Source organism: Falco cherrug, chromosome 1 (genome assembly GCF_023634085.1).
Source record: "Falco cherrug isolate bFalChe1 chromosome 1, bFalChe1.pri, whole genome shotgun sequence".
NCBI classification, from domain to species: domain Eukaryota; kingdom Metazoa; phylum Chordata; class Aves; order Falconiformes; family Falconidae; genus Falco; species Falco cherrug.
The window spans coordinates 109,519,903-109,541,290 of NC_073697.1; the positions used below are offsets into that span (position 1 = coordinate 109,519,903).

Below are 21,388 nucleotides of genomic sequence, written 5' to 3' on the forward strand. Positions count from 1 at the left end.
ATCTCAGCTTCCACCAGTAGCGAGCCTCACTCTTCTGGAAAGGCCATTCCCATGGGAGCGCAGATGCTCCTTGGGCCAGGGAGCAGACATGGTCCATGCTGGAAACCTAGCAGAGGCTGCTTTGGCTTTTGGCACCCCCGGCCTTCAGGACACTCCTCTAATGCAGTGATGCTGCTGGGGACCATGAGGGCTGTGACGGCTCAGAGCGGAGCCTTGGGGCTCCTCACGGCATCACCAACGGGTGCCCACGGGTGAAGCTGGTGCCTGAGACACTGATGGCCCCATGCTCCTTCCAGCAGCTTCGCCACTGGCGGTCATGCAAAAACTGAGAGCTTTGCAGAGATAAACTGAAATCATGGAATCATAGAATGGTTTGGGTTGGAAGGGACCTTAAAGATCACCTAGTTCCAGCCCCCCTGCCACAGGCAGGGACACCTGCCACTAGACCAGGCTGCTCAAAGCCCTGTCTCCAACTTGGCCTTGAACGCTGCCAGGGATGAGGCATCCACAACTTATCTGGGCAACCTGTGCCAGTGCCTCACCACCCTCACAGTAAAGAATTTCTTCCTAATATCTCATCTGATTCTACCCTCGTTCAGTAATGTCCAGCTATAAACCACAGGCCCCTGGCACAGCACCTGGAAGCCACCAGAGAGGTTGTATAGGCACAGCCAGCCCTGGAGAACATCCCCTGCCCTTCTCTTACAGCACCAGACATTTCTCCCTGGAATTAACTCCTATTTTTAAAATACCAACAAAGAGGCTTTTGCTGAAAACTGACTGTTGGCAGGATTTCAGCTGTGCACCCATTTGCACTCCCTGTCCCTGGGGTTAGCCTCAGGGCCTCTCTCCATCAGCAGCAGTGGGCTGCAGCCGGGGGCTGAGGCTGCCCCACTGACCCACCCATAAATGGGGCCAGCTTCGTTACTCCAGCCTCTTTGGAGGTGCTGCTGTGCAGGTCTGGGAGGAGGTATCAGAGCAGAAATTTAAATTTAGCAAGCTAGCACCATGCTTAGGGAGTGAGCCTCTAATCTCTTAGGGGCAGCTTTGACTCTGCTCGTAGGGTGTGAGGGCTGAGTAAATGTTCTGTCTTTTATCCTTCCCCCTCTCCCTGTTGCTCTGATGCTCATTTACTTTTTCATTAGGGATCATCCTGTTGTCATTTATGTGGATATGTTGGGTTTTTTTTTCTAAGGGGTGGATGCCAGGCTATCAGGAATCATGTGTTCAACGTATGGTGGCAATTAGCCCAGCTCTGAACCCTGATAGCATGTCTGCATCTGCAGTTAATGCTCTGCTTTATCTGCGTGAGGTTTCTATCTTCCTTCCTGGAAGGCTAGAAAAGGCACAACTTGGATCTCTAAAAAAATAGTGGGAAAGTGTTAAAGACATAGCTTGAGCCTGACTGCCCCTTGCTGTGGGGCTGCTCTCAGAGTTGATTCTTGTTTGGTTCAGCTTGGCATCTGCACCTGGATTTAGGTGAGTGTGGCTCGGGGCATCTGTCTGATACAGTGCAGAGCCCATGGGGGCTGATGCTGGCTCTACCAGTGCCTCTGCTCATGCACTTCATGGCATGTTTTGTGCTCCTGGCTTAATACACCTGGCTCTTTATTAGGAAATTGCCTGATTCAATGTTTTAATGCATTAAGTTTATTTACTCACACATTTGGTGCTCTGCAAAATACCTTGAGTTGTTTTTGTGGGATAGGAAAATGGGAGGAAAACTGAGACTGCAGGGGGAAAAATGTCAGGACAGGCAGAGGGAAGGTGCCTGTGAAACCTGTTGTGCTTCAGGGAAACCTGGGGTTTGGGAGAAACATAGCCCCTCTCCTCCCTCCCACTGCTCTGCTGGCATCTCATGGTTTTATATAGGGGTTCCTCTGGCAGAGCTGCCTGCTCCCCCCATCAGAAAGTTGCTCTACCAAACCTCATGGGCTTGCTCTGCTTTCATTCTCTCCCATATAAATTAATCTACCTTAAAAACCCTGCTTTTCTCTGTGAGATAATGTGATTTTTGGGGAGGTGTTTTTCTCATGGCCACCTAGCTGCAGCTGACTTCTAATGAAGAGCTTCCTCCTGGGGAGGGGAGAGGGGGAACAGCGAGAGAAATTATGGGGGGACAGCATTTCTGAATCCAAATACATTAAACGATTTAATTCTGTTGACTCAGGGCTGCCTGCCTCTGAATGGGAATTAATCCACAGTGAACTAAAATTAAAAAGCGCAATACAAAATGCTTAGCAAGGCACCACCAGGGTTTAAAGCAACCCATTAGCTTGCTCGAATGTATCCAGTAAATTTTCATTTGTCAATAACGCTTAGAGTCTACAGTTTATTTACAGCCTGTTCAATATTACCAAAACCCCTCGGAGTGCCTCATTTGTATTTATCTGCCACAGTTGGTTTCCTTTCCAGGGACTCTTCCGAATCCCTTGCTTTGTACCTGCTTGTCTCTCATTGCAGGGCCAGATGCAGCAAGGGTGTGCCACCCCTCTGGGCAAAGGTAACGTGGGGTTACCCCTTTCCATCCCAGTTATCCCCTGCATTGGAGATCACCTGCAAGGCCACCCTAAGCCACCTCCCCGTGACCCATGCCATCCCTGGGCGAGGGCTGAGACCTGCTGGCATGGGACTCCTCCATCCTCTGTCCTGCACCCAGGGGAGCCGCTGGCTCCAGCCACCAGCCAACTTAAAGGGGTGAGGGGACTCTCTGAATTGTGGCCTCCAAGTGAAGCACCAGTCACTAGTGACAGGGCACAGGCACGAGCATCTGCCTCTGTGGACCCACAGCCTGGCTGAGCTGGAGCAGCTGTGGCTAATGGGCCAGGCCCCTCCATCTGTTCCTAAATCAGCTCCCACGGGATGAGCCCTGGCGAGGACAGCATGTAACAGGATTTCCCCCAAAAGCCGCTTGAATGCTGCCAGGCAGATAACGAAGCCTGGCTGGCCCTAAGGATTTCTCTAAGGAAAGGAGTTTATTCTCGGGCACAGACATGAATGGGTGGTTTAATCTCCTGTCATGGCTCGTGTCCAGTTGGGGTAGTTTGGTCCAACACTTAGCTCCCAAAGACGCAGCTTCCTGCAGTGGAGACCAGTCTCGGGTGGGGTTTGTCCCTCCACAGGGAGGGCAGCATGAGGATGGACCTTCCCCAGATGCCAGCCTTCTCTCCTCTGCATTAGCACTTCTCCAAGGCAGAAGTATAAGCAATTGCAATGGAAATATAAGTGAATGCAGCATCGAGAGGGCTGCCTGGGGAGGCCAGGGAGAGATGCAGGACAGGCTGGGCAACAGCCTGTCTTGGGTGTAGAGTTCAGACAAGGAAGTCCTTCCAGGGGTTTAACTGCATAGATGGCCCAAATGGGACTGCAAACTTCACAGGAGGCAGCTACTAGACTCAAAGCAGTGCAGCAGCACCCTGCCAGCAGGCAGCCTGGTCTCCACCACTCACCACAGCCCCCTGCCCTACACAAGAGTCTGAGCAGGACCTGCAGGCCAGGCTCTCTGCCACAGACCTGTGTGTTTGAGTGGAGGTGATTTTCAATAGAATTTATACAGATGGATGCAGGAGGCAATTGTTAAAGCAAAGGGCCACTTGCTTCTCTCCCAGTGTTAGGGTTTGCAAGCTCCTCTTGCTGCTGAGATCCAGGATGCTGTGAATGGCTGGGCAGCACCCTGGGGAAACCCCATCTTTCCACCCCAAAAAGCAAACTCCCCATCACTTGCCTGCTGCTGTCTGCATGTAGCCAGCCAGGGTGCAGACTCGCCTCTCACAGGCTCCGCCGGGCAGCAGGACAGCGATGATGGCCAGCAGTGAGCTGAGGGCCAGCAGGGCGCAGCCGCCTGCACACAGCACAGCGCTCGTCTGAAAGGACACACAGGGCTGTCAGCAAGATGATCCACCACCACCATCCCTGTGACACCTCCCTGCAAATTCCCCCTCCTGAAGTGCCCCATCATGGGCAGCTTCTCCCACCTTTTCCCTTCCACCTTCTATTGCTTAAATTCACTGTTAACTCTTGAGCCCACAGTTCACCTGTCACCTGGTCCCAGGGGTTGTTAGTATTTGGGCTATGGCGATAACAGCAAATGTATTACATGCATGAAGGGCTACTTCACTAATACAAGTGCCATTAGATGCCAGTGACACGTGCCAGTGCCTCCACTGAGAGCTGAAACGTATCTCTGGATGGCGCCTACCCCTGCAAGCCTGGCAATTAGAAGGTATTTTGCCAATGATGCTCCACAGCAGGGAACCTGCTGCTGCAAAGGTTTCATTGCAGCAACCAACGCAGCAGGCTGCTCCCAAGCCCTAGCCCAGTTCACCTCCAGCAGACCCACCAGCTTTTTGCTGCAGCAGTCATGGCTTTGATTTAGCCTCTTTTACAACAAAACCGGGTCATTTGGGCCTGTTATTTAAACCCAGCTCACACTGTGTGATGATGTTTTGGGGTACTGGAGGCTATAGGAGTGTCCAGTGGGCAGCATTTTCCTGGGGGCTGGCAGTGCAGAGGGGCAGTGAAAGGGGAGGCCAGCACAGCCTGCAGCCTGTCCCACTTACCTTCACCTGGCTGAGGTGGAAGCAGTTTTGCTATTTAATATTCTGGCTGTAAGATACAAACTGCATCAGCATCCAAAACCGGGAAAAACGCTAATTTATGGCAAAACAGCTCGTTCTTTTGTATGGGTGCCTGATTACTGCATTGTTGCTGGTTTTGTCTCTGTTGCAGGTGACATATCAACCTCTACCAACGGGACAGCACTGGCAGGGAGGTGGTCCCTGTACCAGGAGGGACATGTGCCAGCCTAGCCAGGGGCATGGTGTGGCCAGGGATGGTGAGGGGACCCGTGACATATGCCTCTCCTTCAGCACCCAGCTCATGGCAGCATTCAAATAGCATGAGGGCATCTCGGTCCCAGCATTGTGGCAGCAACGTCAAGTCCTGTTATTTCACGGCAAATTCCACAAAATGCTTCTGGCTTTGGTGAGTCACCCTGCAGTAATGTCTGCCTCTTAGCTCCCTAAAGCAGTACAGCTGTAAGACAGGTCTTGTCCCCATTTTCCTAGCAAGCCTCATTTTCATAACCTGTGTGGGAGCTGCCCTAAGGAGCTCAGGTCCCACCTCCACCCGCCCTAGTCCAGCTCTCTTGCCCTGCTGAGATGTTTTTTGTTAGAAATGCACTATTTTCTTTTTTTTTTTACTTTTTTTCCCTATATGAGTTTTTGAGCAACCATGATTATAGGAACAAACCCAGTATATGTTTCCATTTGGCCCCCCTCACTAAAGAGGTTACAAATCAAGAGTAAATAATCTGCTAAATGTAAATTAAGCTGCAAAAATGGCAGGCAGGCTGAGTAGGGCAAGAGGATTTGGGTTTACCATGTGATGGCTACGGGAGGTCCAAACAGCTAAAAAAATCCCCCAGTAGCTAGCATGGGTCTGGCACTGCCCTACAACTACCTGGTTATTTACTGCTGAGCTGTTTTTTAGCAGCAGGACTGGCTGGTGCCATGGTGGCAGAGCTACTGCCTGTAATGTTGTGCCTGGGAGGTACCACTGCTCCAAAAAGGGACACGCTGGTGCTGGCAAGGGATGGGCCAAGGGAGCACGGGCACCACCCTGACACACTGGTGTGAGTGCTTAACCCAGTGCCATGCAGTAATTGGAAATCAGCATCTTATTTATAGCCTATTTATACACCGCACGAGCAATGCAAATGCTGTCCCAGCAATAAATTAATTCCTGACATGCAATGTAAAAGGCACAGCAGTGCAAACAGCTACTGAGAGAAATGGAGACGCTGTTTCAGGAGGGACTGTGGCAGCCGAGGTATCTGCTCCTCTCCGGTGCCTTCCAAGCCACTGAGACCCGAAGAGACAAGTGCTGCCTCAGGGTGAAAGATAGGAGGTCAGGACATCCCTGGTGAGGGCTGGCCCCTTGCCCTGTCTGTACCCCAGGAGGGACCCACAGGGTCTGGGGTGGGGTGGGTGACCCCATCACACTGGCACCCTCCCAGCACAGGGCCCCGTGCGGAGTGCAGCCACAGCCCTGCTCCCCACCACTCCCACGGCAGCAGCATGGTGAGGAAATATGGACTCGTGAAAAAAGAGGATTACCCTGCCCAGCATCTGAATTTCACCTTCCACCCAGCAACACACAAAACCATCCTCCTTTGCGAGGACCATTAATTATTTAAAGCAATGAATTTTTCAGCAGAAAGGGGTCTTGTGAGGCAGGCTTGTTCCTCTCTTGTGTGAAGCATATTATTTTTAATGATCTAGGTTCTTCTTAATTATGGTAGTGCAAATGCCCTGTAATCTCACAGCTCCTGTTGGAAACAACCTATGAGCTACTCAGATTGCTAATATCCACAGAAAGGTGCAAAGATATGTTTCAGAACATAGTGCTGAGAAAAAAGGCACAAACAGGATGGGTGCAGGTGAAAGTTACATTGAAAGAAGAGCTGGGTCTGGCTTGGGTCCTGCCAGCAGGGTTCATATAGGTGGCAGAAAGACTGTGGGGTCCTGGATCTGGCAGTGCCCTGACATGCACAGCGGCAGCCAAAAAGCAATGAAATCCAACCAGGCCTTGGCAAAGGGAACTAAGATCTCATTTTGAATAAATGTGTTAAAAATTCACGTGGCCAAGGGCATACGTTAATGGTGAGGTTTATTTTCTGCCATGTAGGCCAGGAATGCTGAGCCACTGAATGACCACTGGACAGCTCTGGGGGCAGAAGGTGTAAGACAGCCCAGCAGTTTTGCTGTGGGGCACAAGGGATGGCAGAGGCACAGCTGCCCCAAAATAGGTGGCAATAGGGAAAGGCACGGGGGACTTCAGGGCAGATTGCAAGAAACCCTGCTGCAAGCCAGTGGTCTTAGTCTGGCTCCTACATTATGCTAGTACACCATGGCCAGAGCTGTGTGAACACAAGGTGTGAACTTCTCTCCCTAATGGGCTGGCATTACCTGCCAAAACACTGGATATGCTCTTGTAAACCAGAAATTTTGCTTTTGTTATAACCTTTCCAGGGCCTTGGCTGGGAATTATCGCAAGTGCTCCTGCCCTGTAATGGAGTCACACCTGCAGATCAAACAGCTCCTTCCAAAGAAAAATAATAAAGCTTAAGTTTGAAGAAGTCCATGGAGCAAAGGTACCAAACAGTAGCAGTTAAAACACTCTCCTTCCCACTGCACAGCACCTCCTCCTTTCCTCCCTGTTTGTGCCTGTTGCATCTTGCACGGAAAGGAGAAGATGCAGGAAACAGGATGCAAAGGCTGAAACCCAAAAATAGGCGGAGGTGGAGGAAACAAATGGGATGCATTGAGGCCGTCTGTGAGAGCCCAGCTCAGGCAGGGGCAGGAAAAAGCCCATTCATCAAAGCAGAGAGCACAGCTCCCAGTACGAAACTGGCCAGGACCTCCCCGCCCAGTGGGCTGCCTCTCCCCAGACTCATGTCCTCGCCAGTGGAGGCCCCCCAGGGAGCCCGGCATTCTGGGGCTGTGAGCTATCCTGCCTTCGCACGCTGGGAAAAGACATAAAACTGTGTCAGATTTTCTGCTCCCACTCCCAGGGAGATTAATTGTTTATCCCCAAATAAATTAATAGTCCCCTGGTGAGACTGTAAATATGCCTTTATGTAGCGCAATAAATTCCGATTAACAACAATCCCCTACCCGTTATTTTAATATTTTACAGGTCTGACACGCGCCATGGCTATGCCATTCACTAAGCAATAAATTTACTGTAGATGCTGTTTCATTCACCAAAATAATCAAAATTAAAATGTCGCACAATGACCATCCTGTGAAGAATCACTTAATATCCCTAATGAAAAAATTTGCAAAGTTACCCCATCTTTTGAAGCCAGCATCCATGATGTTTAAAGTGAAAAGGGCAAAGGGAGAAAAAATTGTCTGGTCCAGTGAGTTAGTGCTGAGAAATGGTACCCTGTCTTTGGCTTGGCAGAGATAAACCAAGTTGGCAAAGTTCCTGCCATCGTGTCCTGTGCACTGGGTCACACCATGATGCACATTAGTTTATTAATGCAATTTATTAATTGGAACTTGACCACCCACAACAGCTCCCATCCTGGATGGGCCCCTGTGGTACCCAGAGCAGTAGGCTGAAGGCAAGGTTACAGACTCCTTGGGTATCTCAGCCCTGCTCAAATGCTTAAGCATCTTTGCAAACAGGAGCAGAAAATAAATACTCTAAATAATTAGGAAATAAAGCCATAGGCTAAGTGAGAAAAAGGAAGTGAAGGTCACCACATATCTGGCTTTCTGGGGGCGTCTGAGGCAGAAAAAGTCTGAAAAACCCCAAATAAGCTGGAGAAAAAGTGGCTGTAAAATCAACTGTAAGAGAAGAGGGGCCAAAATTAATCTAACCATTTTCTTTTTTTACATGTAGTCCCTTCCCATGAGAGCTCTGTGTGACTAAATATTCATATATTTGCTGTACCCGGACAGGCAGAAACCAAATGGACGCCAGGGTTTTTAACCCTGTTAAAAAAATAAATCAGTGCTGGATGGAGGTGCTGAGTGAGGATCTGGGGTTTGGGATTTGCAGCAGTGCTGGCAAGGACCCGGGAGGCCACACTAGGGGCTGATGCCGGGAAGTGGATGCAGATGTTGGCAGCTGGGTCTGGCTCTGCTGTATGGCTCAAGATGTTCCTGGTAGAGGAGGAACAGTCACCACTGCCTATTGGAGGGCAAGTAAAGAGGGCTGGAAAGGATCAGTGCAAATACTCAGACTGATATCTACCTGCAGGGCGGCAGCAGTGGTGGAGCAGCAAGGCTGCCTTCCCTCCACCCCAGTGCCTGATGGGGTCTCTGTGTGCCCCTGCACCCCACAAGTTGCTGGCACCAGCACCACACGGCTGCGAGGTCCTTCACTCCTCCCAAACCTTGATGTGAGTCTTGCACTGGATCCTAAACCCCTGCTTTTATCCACACGACACTGGGTGAGGCTACCATGCACCTGAAGCAGCAGTGCCTTCTCCTTGGGCAAAAGTGCAAGACGGCTTGGTAAAAAACAGGAATATCCATTCACCTGGGTGCAATAGAGAGGCGCCTGCCTCTGCAGGAGACGCTGTGTGCGCAGGGGTGGGTGGATCAAGCCTCGCAGCTTGTTCATATTTCCCCCACACAAGTCCCAGAAACAAACATCCGCCATCTGGCCAGCATTAAAGCGACGGCCAGGAAGAGGATCCCACATGTCCTCGTCTTCTCCTCCCTGGCAATTACCTTCCTTTCGGCGCCATCTGAGAGCGCTCTCCATCCTGTTTGATCTTGCCTTTCCATCCTGCTCCCATGCAGATGCTATCCCCTGCCCAGCAGTGCTGGGAAGTGCCCGATGTTATCTGATGGGAATGGTGGGAGCAGGTCCAACCTCCCCAAACCAGCCCAGCAGTAACAAAGAGCCCCAGGCGTGATGCTGCCGGGGAGGTGGCTGGTATCTCACAGTCCCCGGAGCCAGGGTGTTTTGGGGTGGAGCACAGGGATGCAGAGGAGGCAATGAGGCTCCAGTCCTCATTTCTTCTCCTTCAAATGAAGGATTTGGTTGATGGGGACCTACCTGCACCACGTCATGCACAGGGGGATGCTTCTCCCCAGCCCAGATTTAGCTGCTCACACACAAAATTTAGCAACCCCCGCACAAGATACAGCTCGGCCAGTCCCAGCCTTCCAGGTAACTTTCCTACTTTTGAGCTAATCTCGGTATTCAACACAAACACCAGAGGGGTTAATGCCTGAACTGATTCAAGAAAAAAAAAAAAAAAAAAAAGGCTTTTTTTAATTAGGGAGAAAATAAGAGACAGATAATATGTCTGATGAATTACGGCTGTCTTTCTTCCAGTGCCACTGCATCTGGGGATGCTGGAAAGCAGTTCCTAATGGCACTGCTTTATCTAAGAGGATGATGGATAGTGGTGAAAGAGAAAAAAATGGGAAAAAGTAAGACATTAGCACATCAATGGTGTGCCTGTGACCTCCATCAAGGGATTCAAACCAACTTAATGAAATTTTAATTAGGCAGCAAGCAGTGTGCATCGTCGCTGTCGCTGGGTACCAGATCAGACCTTCTTACCCGCATTCTGTTATTATCCTTCCTTGGGATAAGCCCTTTCCCAGTGCTGGTGCAAAGCTGGGCTCATCATCTTGGGCCAGGGAATGCTCCACAGGTCACACAGCTCTCCCATCTAGCTTTTCCTTACAAAGTCAGTGGAGAGGAGCCTGAAGGAAGTGGGACTTGCAGCCTCTAGAGGATGGAGGGAATGTCCCACTGTCAGAATGTCCCTGCTGTGTCCCCACCGCCTTGTGCCAGACTCTGCTCTGGGCCCTACAAAGGGGAAATGCAATGTTCAGCCCCAGACATCTCTGATGTGCCCAGGCAATGCCCTTCCCAAGGTACAGGGTTCAGGACTCAGTGTTTATTGAGCAGATTTATGGGTAGGCAGCCCAACATGAACCGGTCATCACTGTCATGAGTGGCCATGTCTCAGCTAAGCCCCAGCTGCTGCCCAGCCCCTGGCCCCGCAGCCGAAGCAGCGACACCACAGCTAATACCTGTCTTTCCATGCTTATTTTTTTAAGCAAAGCAGCTTCCATGAGTTGACAGAATTAATCCCAAGAGCAGCCTGGCTGTATTTTCAATCAACTTGACCTTCCACGGCCCACCCATAAGCTGGTCCTGTCTCTGCACCCATTTAAACCCAGTTTAGCAGTGAGTAGTTCACTGGTCAGTGAATCTGGATTATAGTTTGCTACGCAGCCTTTGAAGCACAGGGCCAGAGCCCAGGAATTACAGATTTCCCCAACACTGGGTATTTTCTGTTCTGTTAATGTAGATTAAAAAACTCTGGGTGGCTGATGAAAGGTGATAAAGGCTACTGCAAGGTAATATGCATAAAGAGGAAGATGGTGATTTCAAGAATTGCTGAGCACTTACACCTCTTGCCAAGGCTGTGTAAGTGCAATTAAAAATCAAACTGACTGGTAGACAGAGTAAGCCAGGAAGGCTCTGCTCTCTTGGGAAGTTTGTAGGATGAGGATTTCCTGATAATCCCAAATTAACACAGTCGCCTGATACACAGACCCTAGAGGTAGAGCAGACGCTGCAAAAGAGACAGTCTTGCACATGGTTCCCTGCTTAAGTCACACTGCAAGCCGGGGACTCCCAAAACTCTCAGCTCTCCCTTGTGCAAAAGCTGGTGCTAAAAGAGGAGTGACAGATTTCCCAGATATCTTCCCATCTCCACTAACACCCCATGTGCTTTTTCACTGGGAACAGGGCTGCTGTACCTTCGCAAACCTGACCCCAATGGGCAAACCTCAGATTCCATCTGGGCACCCAGTGCTGAACCGACACGGCGAGAAACCGGCAATGAACATTTATGACACCTTTCAGCATTTTCTAACAAAAGGGTAAGCAGGTTTACTGTACATTTTCACTAAGCTTTGCTGAATCTTTTCAAGTCCTGCTATGGGCAAAAACCCAGGGAGGACCCACTCAGGGAACTCTTGGGGGTGTGCAAAGCCTTCCCCCCCCCTTCCTGAGTGGGTTATTTTGGGCTCTACTCCAGCAGGGCATTGCTGTCTTCATAGGCAAATGGTCCATGTGGTTTTAACTGAATACCATGGGCTGATCAGCTTCTTTGTTATTTTAGATTACATGCTTGGCAAAGCCTGAAAATAATTGGAGACTATATGGAAAAATAGAAATTTGAAATGAAGCAGCACTAGCTTCCGAAATGCAGTATTGAGATAGGAACCCATGAGCCAAATGCTCCCACTGAAAGAGAAAATAAATTAGCTCAGGAGAAAGCACTATTTTGCAAGCACATAGCGATCTGGCACCAAAAAAAAAAAGAAAAGTAGTGAGATGCAATGAAGCAGCTCAGAGCTCAAAAGAGCTCAGAGCTCACCTGTTTTTCCCAGCTCTACCGGCTGGCCTCCCAAAAGCAATCCCTTCTCCCCACAGTGCCTGCACCCCTCAGGATGCTCCTCTCCAGCCCCCACAGCTCCAAGTCCTCCCACAACAGATCGTCCTTTCTGTTAATGGAAAGGTGTCCACTAATGGTCTGTGTAAGGGCCTCACTCGTAAATTGGCTGTGGTCCCTGGGCAGCATCACCATCACCATCCTCTGTCCTCACCTGGCTCCAGCCAGATCCTCCCCAGTTTCTATCAGCTTCTGCAAGGTTTCAGCCTGCACAAGACAGCCTGGCCACAACATCTCCAGGCACCAGGGATATTTTATTGTATTCCACCCCACCAAAAAACATCATCATGCTGAGCACGATGCAAAGCCTGAGCGGCCTGAGCATTGACAGGGTTAAATTAAAGGTACCCATGATATTAGAAAGCTGCAAAGTAATTATGAAAGGAAGCAGAAAAAAGCCAGCAACTCTAAGCAGACATGAAGGCCCTCTTAAGAGAAGAAAGGCATGTTAATTAACCTCTAGACGTGATTCAAAGCATCATTTGTAGCATGATTAACATAATCCCCCAAGTGCAAACACACAACTGGCATTAACGATCATTTGCAGGGCTGAAGGCTCCCCCACCCCTTCATCAAATCAGCACATTTACACAGGGAAACATTTGAAGCTGGTAAGCATGCACATTTCAGGAAACAAAAAAGAACAACATTCCCCGGAGATGGACATCCCGGCTGTGGGCTGCTCCCACCCCCTGTGCGCTGCAGGTGGGCATCCTCCCCAGGTGTGCTCTCAGCATCCTCTCCAGATGTTCCATCAGCATCCTTTCCAGGCATGCTGTCAGCATCCTCCCAGGTGTGCTCTCAGCATCCCCCCAGATGTGCCACCAGCTTCACACTAGAAGAGCTCCTGAGCCCCATGTCAGCTTTTGCTTCCTTTGCCCCCGTAGCCACAGCTCCACACCCTTCTCACCAGCCTCTGCCACTTCAGCACAAAGCTGGTGGCTGTTCTCAAAAGCTCCAAGATTCCTGTCCATGTTAGGCTATTGGCTTTCATTTAAAGAAGGAGCTGCCCACAAGATTGCATGAAAATTGGAAATGAATGTCACAAGTTCTGAAAGCAAAGAAAAAAGTGCCACAATTCCCCCATCTCTCAAAAAAAGAGAATCTCCTGCTTGAACGTATGGATGGGGCTCACTGCACTTGGGCACATTGCTCCTTCAGTCCTGAGCCCGGAGGCATGTGGGTTCAGAGGGCTGCTCGTGCAAGAAAGCCAAAGCTGTTGCCTGCCTTAGCAAAGCTGTCAGGGATACGTTATCATATTCCACCCCATCAAACAACCATCACAACAGGTATTCTCATCCTCATCATGCCAGACAGCTGGTAGGGGGGCACTTTCCCCTAAGACTGCACTGTTTGTTGTTAGTGAACTATTTGGGTGGTATTAATAAAGGTGACAAGGATGCGTCACCAAAATCCCCTGTAAGCTCCACTCAGTGTCATGATATTATTCATCTCTACCACAGCACAAGCTCAGGAGCTCAGAGGCTTTGCTTTACATTATATTCTGGATCTAAAGTGTTTTCAGAGACTATTAGATGGCTGAGGCTGTGTGTAGCTGAGTCTTGTTTAAATGAGTCACTGCTGAGCTTCATTCTTATCTTTAAAGTTTGTTATTACTTGGAAGTGTTTATCTGCATTACCATTTGCAAAAATATCAGAACAAAGGCCAGCTTATGGAAACAACAGCATTTTTGCACGTTTTTGTATAAATAGAAAGGATTTTATGCAGCCAGTTCTTTCCTTTGCAATTCACAGTATTTGTCTTCAATGACAATTTTAGGAACCATGACTGGATTTGGGCAATCACACACAGACCTGGTGTCCTGGAAGAGATAACAGTGCAGCTTCACGGCAGGCTGAGAAATTCACTACTGACACCCATTGTGCGGGGCACAGCCACAACCTCTTGGGGACTTAGCTCTCATATTGGGATTTCTGCAACAGAGTGACCCGGAGCAAGTCAAAGCTCATCTGTTTTGAGCAGCTGTAGAGAAATCACACTCAACAGCCTCAGGGTAAGAAGCTAAGAATAAAAGGAAAGGAGGAAGAAAGGGCAGGGGCAAGCAGACAGTGAGATCCTGGCCTGGGCTTTGTGTGGTCCCCGTGCACACCCAGCGGGGACAACAGCTCTTTGTCACCCCAGGACACCACAGCAACCCCAGGCCCCACAGGACAAGCCGGGAAGCCTTGGCCTCCATCCCAAAACTTGGCAAGGACATCACCCCCGGCTGGCCGGGCAGGGGAACGGCCACAGTGCCCCACATCCAGAGGCTCAATTTCTGGATCCGCGTGTCCCAGAGGCAGCAGTTTCAGCCACCTCCCTGCTCCCTCCTGCTCAGCAAACTTAGCTGGCAAGCGATGCTCAGTGCCCCGCCGGGGAGCACCAAACCCCTCCCGTTTCTCCCCCGATTCCCTCCCGCACACCCAGGCAGGAGCTCGCCCGCACAGGCTGGAGGGAGGTGAGGCCCAGGCGGGAGGCACAGCCAGGAGCCCTGGCCCAGCGGGGTGGCCGGGTCAGACGGGTGGCACTGACAGGGCCACAGCCGGGAGGTGCACTGCGGCCACGTTCAGGCTGCTCTGATGGCCACACCAGCACAAAGGCACCGGGAGGTTTCCATACAGCACCCCAAGAGTGACCGAGCATCCCAAAGAGGGATGTGGCCCCACAGGGACCACGGGACACCCGAGGGGTGCTGAGGGGATTCTCAGAGGCAGGACAGGAGGGGATGCAGGGTATGAAAGGGGTGCCTGAGAGCAGCATGGGGGGATGCAGAGGATGCTCAAGGGCAGCATGGAAGATGCAGGGGGTGCCCGGGATGCTCAGAGTGGGACAGGGATGGCAGGTCTGGGACAGGACAGGGTGAAGGGATGCTGGGGAACCTGGGTCAGAATGGGCATGCCGGGATGATGACCAGGGGGACCCTAGGGAGGTGAGGAAGACAGAGAGATACCAGAGAGCCGAGGGATGTGGGAGAGATGATGGGTGGGGGAGAAGGTGCCGGAGAGCCCCGGGGCACGTCACGGGGATGTCGGGGAGGTGATGGGGCAACGCCGGGGAGCCCAAGACAGGCGGGGGGCGATGCCGGAGGGCCAGGGGAAGGGCAGGGGGGATGCCGGGGAGTGCCGGGGGGACGCCGGGGAGCTCAGGAAAGGGCAGAGGGGATCGCCGGGGAGGTGATGGGGGTGCCGGGGAGCCCGGAGGAGGCGGCGGGGGGGGGGGGGGCGGCGCTCACCTGCCAAGAACCGGAGGGGATGTCTCCGAAGCCGCCGGGGCCGGCAGAGCCGTGGCAGCCGCGGGGCGGCCCGGCGCAGCGCCAGAGCAGCCCGAAGCCGGCGGCGGCGCGGCCGGGCGGCAGCAGCCAGGCCGGGGAGAGGAACGCGGCGGCGCAGGCGGCCAGGAGGCCGGCGGAGAGCAGCGCCCAGAAGCAGCCGACGCCGCTGCACATGGTGCGCCGGCGGGGCAGGGAACCCGCGCCCCGCGCCGCCCCCGCGCCCGCCACCGGCACCGGCACCGACAGCATCGGCGGCGCCGCAGCGCGGCCGCGCAGCCGCCGCGGCGCGGGGCGGCCGGCGGGGCCGGGCGCGGGGCCGGCAGCGCTGCCCGCGCCCCCTGCGCGCTGCCTGCGCGCTGCCTGCGCGCCGCCCCCCCCCTGCCGCTCCCCGCGGGGCGCGGCTGAGGCCGGGCGCGGTTGCGACACCCGCGGCGGGCGGGGGAGGGAGCCCCGGTGGGCGGGGGGAGCGGCGCCCCCCTCACCTGCGCACACGTGTTGGGGTCTTTCACGTTGTCCCTGCCCGCCGCAGCCCGCGGCGCGGCCCCTCACGCCTCATTTCATTCCCACTATCGGTGACATTCTTACAGCCCCCTCCGCCCCCCGCAGGTGCCGCCGACGGCTGCGGCGTCCCCGACCAGGGACACGAGTGGGGGCTGCAGGGGATTTCGCGCAGCCCGGGTGTCACCGGCGGGGGAGGGGGGGAGGATTTGAAAACGCACAGCCCTGTCCACGGCCCCTCTCGGGGCGGTTTCTTACTCGGGGTCTGCTCGCTCGAGCAACATTAATTTTATCCTTTAATCCCGTAGGTTTCTCCGGAGCGTTACAGGCAGAGCGGAGAGCGAGGCGGAGCGGCTGCCCGGGAATGTGGCCTGACTTTAGGTACAAAAGCTGCGCCTCCCAGTGCAGATGAATTTTTATAACAGTCATTCGGAAACTTCATGGATCAGCCGGGTTTTATTGCTGCTAAACCTCCCTATCGCTTTGCGCCATGAATTGGTACTTTATGCTTGTGCCTCGCGGATCTTTGCGGGGGTTTTCTCGCTCGCCAGCAGCTCAGTTGTCCCCCCGAGCGGCACCCACGTTCACCAGCCGCAAGCCAAAAGAGCCGGCTCCTTTATTTAATATAGAAAAAAGGCATTTATCCTGCCCTAACGTCCTCAGACGGATTACAGGCACTTACTGCTGGAACAGTTAAAGGTATTTGGGCAGCTTTGGGTGAAAAAAGTTTTCCCTTCAGATCCGGGGTGCGTCTGCTCGGTGGTTCAGGCGCAGCCAGACGGCTCTGGGACTGCCGGAGCCGGGCGTCCCTGCTGGAACCCGTGCGGAGGCAGAGCCGGGAGCCGGGGGCTTGGCACCCTCTCCTGGTGTGCGCCCACATTGCTGGCGGGCGGCAGCTCCCCGAGGCTGCCCGGGGAGGAAAACGAGGGGCACCGAATTTACACTTTACAGCTGAATTCACAGACAAAACGTCCCGCATAAAATGTTGCTGTTGTGTCTGAGGGCAGCGTTTGAGCTTCATGGTGGTGGGTGGTTTTCCAGCATTTAAAAATGTTGTGCAGACGACTTGTGGTCCTGTAACTTCCAGGAAAGTTTTGAAGGGACAAAGCCACGCTCAGCCCTGTCTTTTCTCCGTATCCCTGGTTTGCAGAAATACCCAACTGCTGTCGTGTGCTGCATCACTTCTCATACTCTTTGAGGCATTTAGAAAAACAAAAGGGAAAAAAAGCATAAATGGAGAAACACAGAAAATAGTCTTAAACTAATTTTCTTAAACTTTGTTTTATTCAAGTATTTATGACACCATAAATGGCCAAGAATGTGGGAAAACCACTGTGAATTGGAGAAAGGTCGTCTGAGGTGAGTCCCACACAACGCTGGCAGTAACGTCTGGAGGTAGGGACGATCCGGTTTGTTTTCAGTAAATCAGAATAATTCCAGAGTGGCACGAAAGCCCTGCAGAAAAGGCTTCCTTCCTGTGAGGAACAGCCTGCAGCAGGGTCGGGCTGGGGAAAAGCTGCAGAAGCTGCTGTGAGGGCTTTTCTGCTTCCCGTGTCTGTGCTCCTGCTCAGTGCTCCTTCCCCAGAGCTCAGCTGCCCAGCAGATCTTCAGCAGCAGGTCACTGATGCAGCTCTTTCTCCTGGGTGTAAGGCTTCCCCCCTAGCCGCTGCCTCCAATTTCTTCTGTATTACACTTCAAGGTTCAGGTTTTAACCCACCCAGTCACCCACTGAGAGTCATACAGAAACTCCTCACCCCTTGTACCCAGCCGCCAGGCACAGAGGGACACACCTTCCTCCTTGGGCATGTGCTCAGAGGAAGGAGACCTGGAGGGATTGCAATGTCTTAATAAAACCAGTTAATTTTTGCCAGGCTGGGACGTGGGATAATTCCCTTCTTTGAAACCCTCAGCATGGTTGAGAAGCCAGTACCAACCTTCCTGTTTCCATTAAGGCTAATGAACCGAGGTCAGCCACATCCAAATTTGCAATGAGTTTTCTGTGTGCATGCAGACACTTGTTTTCCTATTAAAAAAAAAAAAAAGAGAGAGAGAGAGAGAGAGAAATACAAGTCTGTAATTGAAGCTGCTGCAATTGCAGTTTTGGGGCACCCCTACTCTGATGGTCTCAGTTGCGTCTTCTCATTTGTACAGCTTCCCCAGCATTCTGCTGTGCACCATTATATGTATGTGCTGCCTCTTTCCCGCTCTCCAACATTAATTCTTGGATTCCTAGTAATTTGTATTTGTATTGCTTGGAGTAGAATCACAGAATCTTTTTAGGTTGAAAAAGACTTTTAAGATCATCAAGTCCAACCGTTTACCCAGTATGGCCAAGCCCACCACTGACCCATGGCCCCAAGCGCCACATCTACATGTCTTTTAAACACCTCCCTGGATGGAGGTATTTTTCAAGTTCATCTAAGATGCCTAATTATTTGTTTGAAATTATATTCTGTAACTTTTTAACAATGATAATGGCAATGTTTAGAACGTGATTTTTAAGCTTGTGGCGTACAAAGCCGTCTTTGACTCCTTATATATTTTGGACATTATTATTGATTCCAGAGTAATATCCAGGCTGTTAAAGCCCATAGTCATGCAGTTTTTATTAACTGTATTCCCAAAGTAGCGAGAAGTCTATATATGAGATAGAATCCCAACATCGTGTAAATACATGTAAATAAGTGAATAGACTGTCTCAAAAATGTGAAAAAAGGCAATGGCCTGTAATAGGGTTTGTTACTTTCTGAGTGCTGTAACTGAGCAGAGCAGCTCCCTGTGATTAATTATCTGAGTCAAAGACACCAAGCTATCAACAAAGTCTCGTTCTGCTTTATTAATTCTGTCCAAACAGGAGCATCCTGTTTAGACCTTTTCAAATACTAAAGTTTGTTTATTTTTATAGCTATGGGGAGGGGAAAATCACCATGCAGTGAGGCTTTTTTTTTTCTTTGAATATTTTAATTTAGGGAGGTGTCCCCCAGCTTCTCTACTGTTGGCCAACCTGTGTCCTGAAGTCGTATTTCAACTGATTGCTCAGATAATTAAACTGTCACTTTATGTTGAAAGCTCCAGAACTTGACGTTACTCATGCTTCCAGTGCGGATCTCCAGGGTCCAAGGCTGAGTGACTAACTGGACTGGGGCTTCAGCCCTTCTGCACATTCCCAAAAAGGGGAGAAGATTTCAGTCCAGGAAATGTAATTCATGGCAATCATACTTGTAGCGTAAGGTTTCATCAGTTATCTAGAACCTGATGCAAAGATAATTGAATTATCCCAAAGACGTTGACAGGTTGGATGAGGAGCTGCTGTTTGAAAATTAATTGCAACATCAGTCTTCCTTATCAAGTGTGATGGGGGTGCCTACAATTTACCCACCCCAAAATCACGTTGCCAGCTGGCCAGGTTTCTGACAGCCTCGCCTTCCTGATGACAGCCATTTGTCACCTTGCAGCTGGTAGTGCTGTCTCGGGAGATTGTGTGTCCCAGCGTGAAAGGGTCCCCTCTGCTCGAAGCAGATAGGCATAGCTAAATAAACCCCTGAGAAAACACGCCTGCTTCTACCACTGCTCTGCCAGAGGAGCAACATCAGTCAGCATCTAAGGGCATGGCAACAGAAAAAAAGATGAGGATTTAAGGTCAGAAAGATGGTCCGGAATACAAATTCCCTTGGGAATTTTACCACAAACTGCAACTTAGCCTGGCAGACCAGGACTCTAATACATTGAGTCCTGCTTCAACCCCACCGTATAGATTGAAACCTAAAGCCTGATCTGCCAAACAGACCCTTCAACCACAGGCGGTTGCATGGAAGTAAAGAGAAATCCGTGTGCAGTGTACGGAGAATCAGACTGGTTAGGGCTCTCTTTATACTGCCAGTTATTATGCATGTTTGTAGAGGACGGGGTGAAAACCTTTTTGACAGAAGATGGTAATTTAGTGTTCCTTAACTGAGTCATCTCCTTCTTCCAAATTTGCTCACCTTTTGAATATTTTGGTCTATTACCAGCCTCTTAGGTTATGTGCCAGTTAAATAATTCCATTCATTATGCAAAAAACATATATAACAGCTCATTATCCTCAAACCAGCCTCTGGGCACGTGTACAAAAATGTATCAAAGAGCATCAGTTAACAAAAATAATATCACAAGAGAAAATACAGTTGCTAAAGGGTGTTGATCAGCTGCAATAATCCTGCCCAAGAGACGGCTTCATCTCAGCCCTGAAAAGATCCCCATATACCTTTTATGCAATTTACAATTTATGAGTCTTAATTACTGAGTGTAAAGAGCTTTGGAACATTTGGATGAAAGATGTTGCCGAAATCTATGTAACAATTATTAATTACGTAATTTTCTCATGGCTCAAGCACCAACAGCGGGACAGTTACATCGCAGAGGGATGACACTGCGTCAATCCATCATGACACGAGTGTGTATGAGGAAGAACGGCAGCCGCCTCCTGCAGTCCCTGCTCCACCTGCAGCTTTTGTTTCAGGATCCTTGGGGCGTTTTGCTAACAGGGCCCCATGGGACAAAGCCCTGGGGGTCGAGCCCAGAAATGTTGTGGCCTAAAAGAGCTTGAAGAGGAATTGGGCTGAGCGCTGTGTGTTTGGAAAGCTAAATCCTGTCCAGTCTGGAGTGCCAAAGCCCAGGAAAGGGGATGTGTTTTGTGTTTCTTCCATGCTCACCGGCGCTGGAGTTCCTTGCTCCCAGCTGGCTCTCCAGTGTCCACGGCAGTTTCGGAGGCGTAGGGCTGTACGGTTTGCTGCACGGAGCAGGTGCAGCTGTGTGACTCCGGGAGAGCTGCTTTCTGGCCCCACGCCTCAGCTTCCTCGTACGTAAACCAGAACTTATAATAATAGTCTTCATAAAGTATTTGTAAAGCATTAGTATCATGTACTGCTCCTCAGAGATCAACGTAAACAACGTGTAACAAGTACAAATGTCCTTTGTAGCTGCGGAAAGAACAGGTTTGCCGTGGGAGGATAATTAAGAGGATTTTTGTGGCAGGACTCCGGATGCTGACGGATCTGACTTATCAGACACTCCACATTCCTGCACCCGCTGCAGCCCCACGCCCTGCCGGGCGCGGTTTTCTGTTACACCGCCACAGTGACCAGGTACTTGGCGATGGCGTGGCAGCGCCCTGCCACGCTCCTGGCACCACCTGCACGTGCCGACTCGTGCCGCCACGTCCCCAGTCCCCTGCGCTGGGGGGGCGGCTTTTGCCCGCAGGGCCCAGGCCCTCGCCTGGCACACCGCGTGCTGGTGCCCGACAGCGGTGAGGCGTGGCGGGGTGTCAGCCCCCCGCTGCAGCCCCCCACTGCAGCCCCCCGCCCCAAGGGGCATTCTGGGCCCACGTCTCGGGGGTCTCCAGGGCGCTTCACGCAGCACCTCAGCGCTCGCCGGCCCCGCCGTGGCCGCTGCCTCCTGCCCCTCGCTCGCTGTCGCCCGCCCTCGGGGCGGGTCGTCACCTTTCTCCCACTGGACGTCCCCAAACTGCCGGGGCAGCCCCAAACCGCCTCCTCGCGGCCCTCCTGCCCTCAACCGCCATGGCCGCCTCATGCCGCCCGGCGCCCCCCGCCCTGATCAAAGATGGCCGCCCGCCCCC

General features: G+C 51.7%; 1 protein-coding gene and 1 long non-coding RNA gene across 3 annotated transcripts in view; one reads left to right on the plus strand and one right to left on the minus strand.

Annotated features, from left to right (window-relative positions):
• LHFPL7 (LHFPL tetraspan subfamily member 7) overlaps positions 1-15,615 on the minus strand; it is a 63,954-nt gene extending 48,339 nt beyond the window's left edge. The window contains exons 1-2 of the mRNA XM_055718733.1: positions 15,238-15,615; positions 3,725-3,863 (exon numbers count right to left, since the gene is read on the minus strand). Of these exons, the coding sequence (XP_055574708.1) occupies positions 3,725-3,863; positions 15,238-15,525 (427 nt within the window). The 5' untranslated portion in view covers positions 15,526-15,615. The remainder of the gene's footprint in view (positions 1-3,724; positions 3,864-15,237) is intronic.
• On the plus strand, positions 11,078-21,082 carry LOC114016036 (uncharacterized). 2 transcript variants are annotated; one of them, XR_003560298.2, is made up of 5 exons: positions 11,078-11,429; positions 13,785-14,019; positions 16,083-16,155; positions 17,066-17,133; positions 20,145-21,082. It is a non-coding gene; the product is annotated as an uncharacterized LOC114016036 (long non-coding RNA). The 2 variants fall into 2 exon arrangements; XR_008733573.1 differs by lacking the exons at positions 11,078-11,429; positions 13,785-14,019 and adding an exon at positions 15,314-15,451.
• The last annotated feature ends 306 nt before the right edge of the window (positions 21,083-21,388 follow it).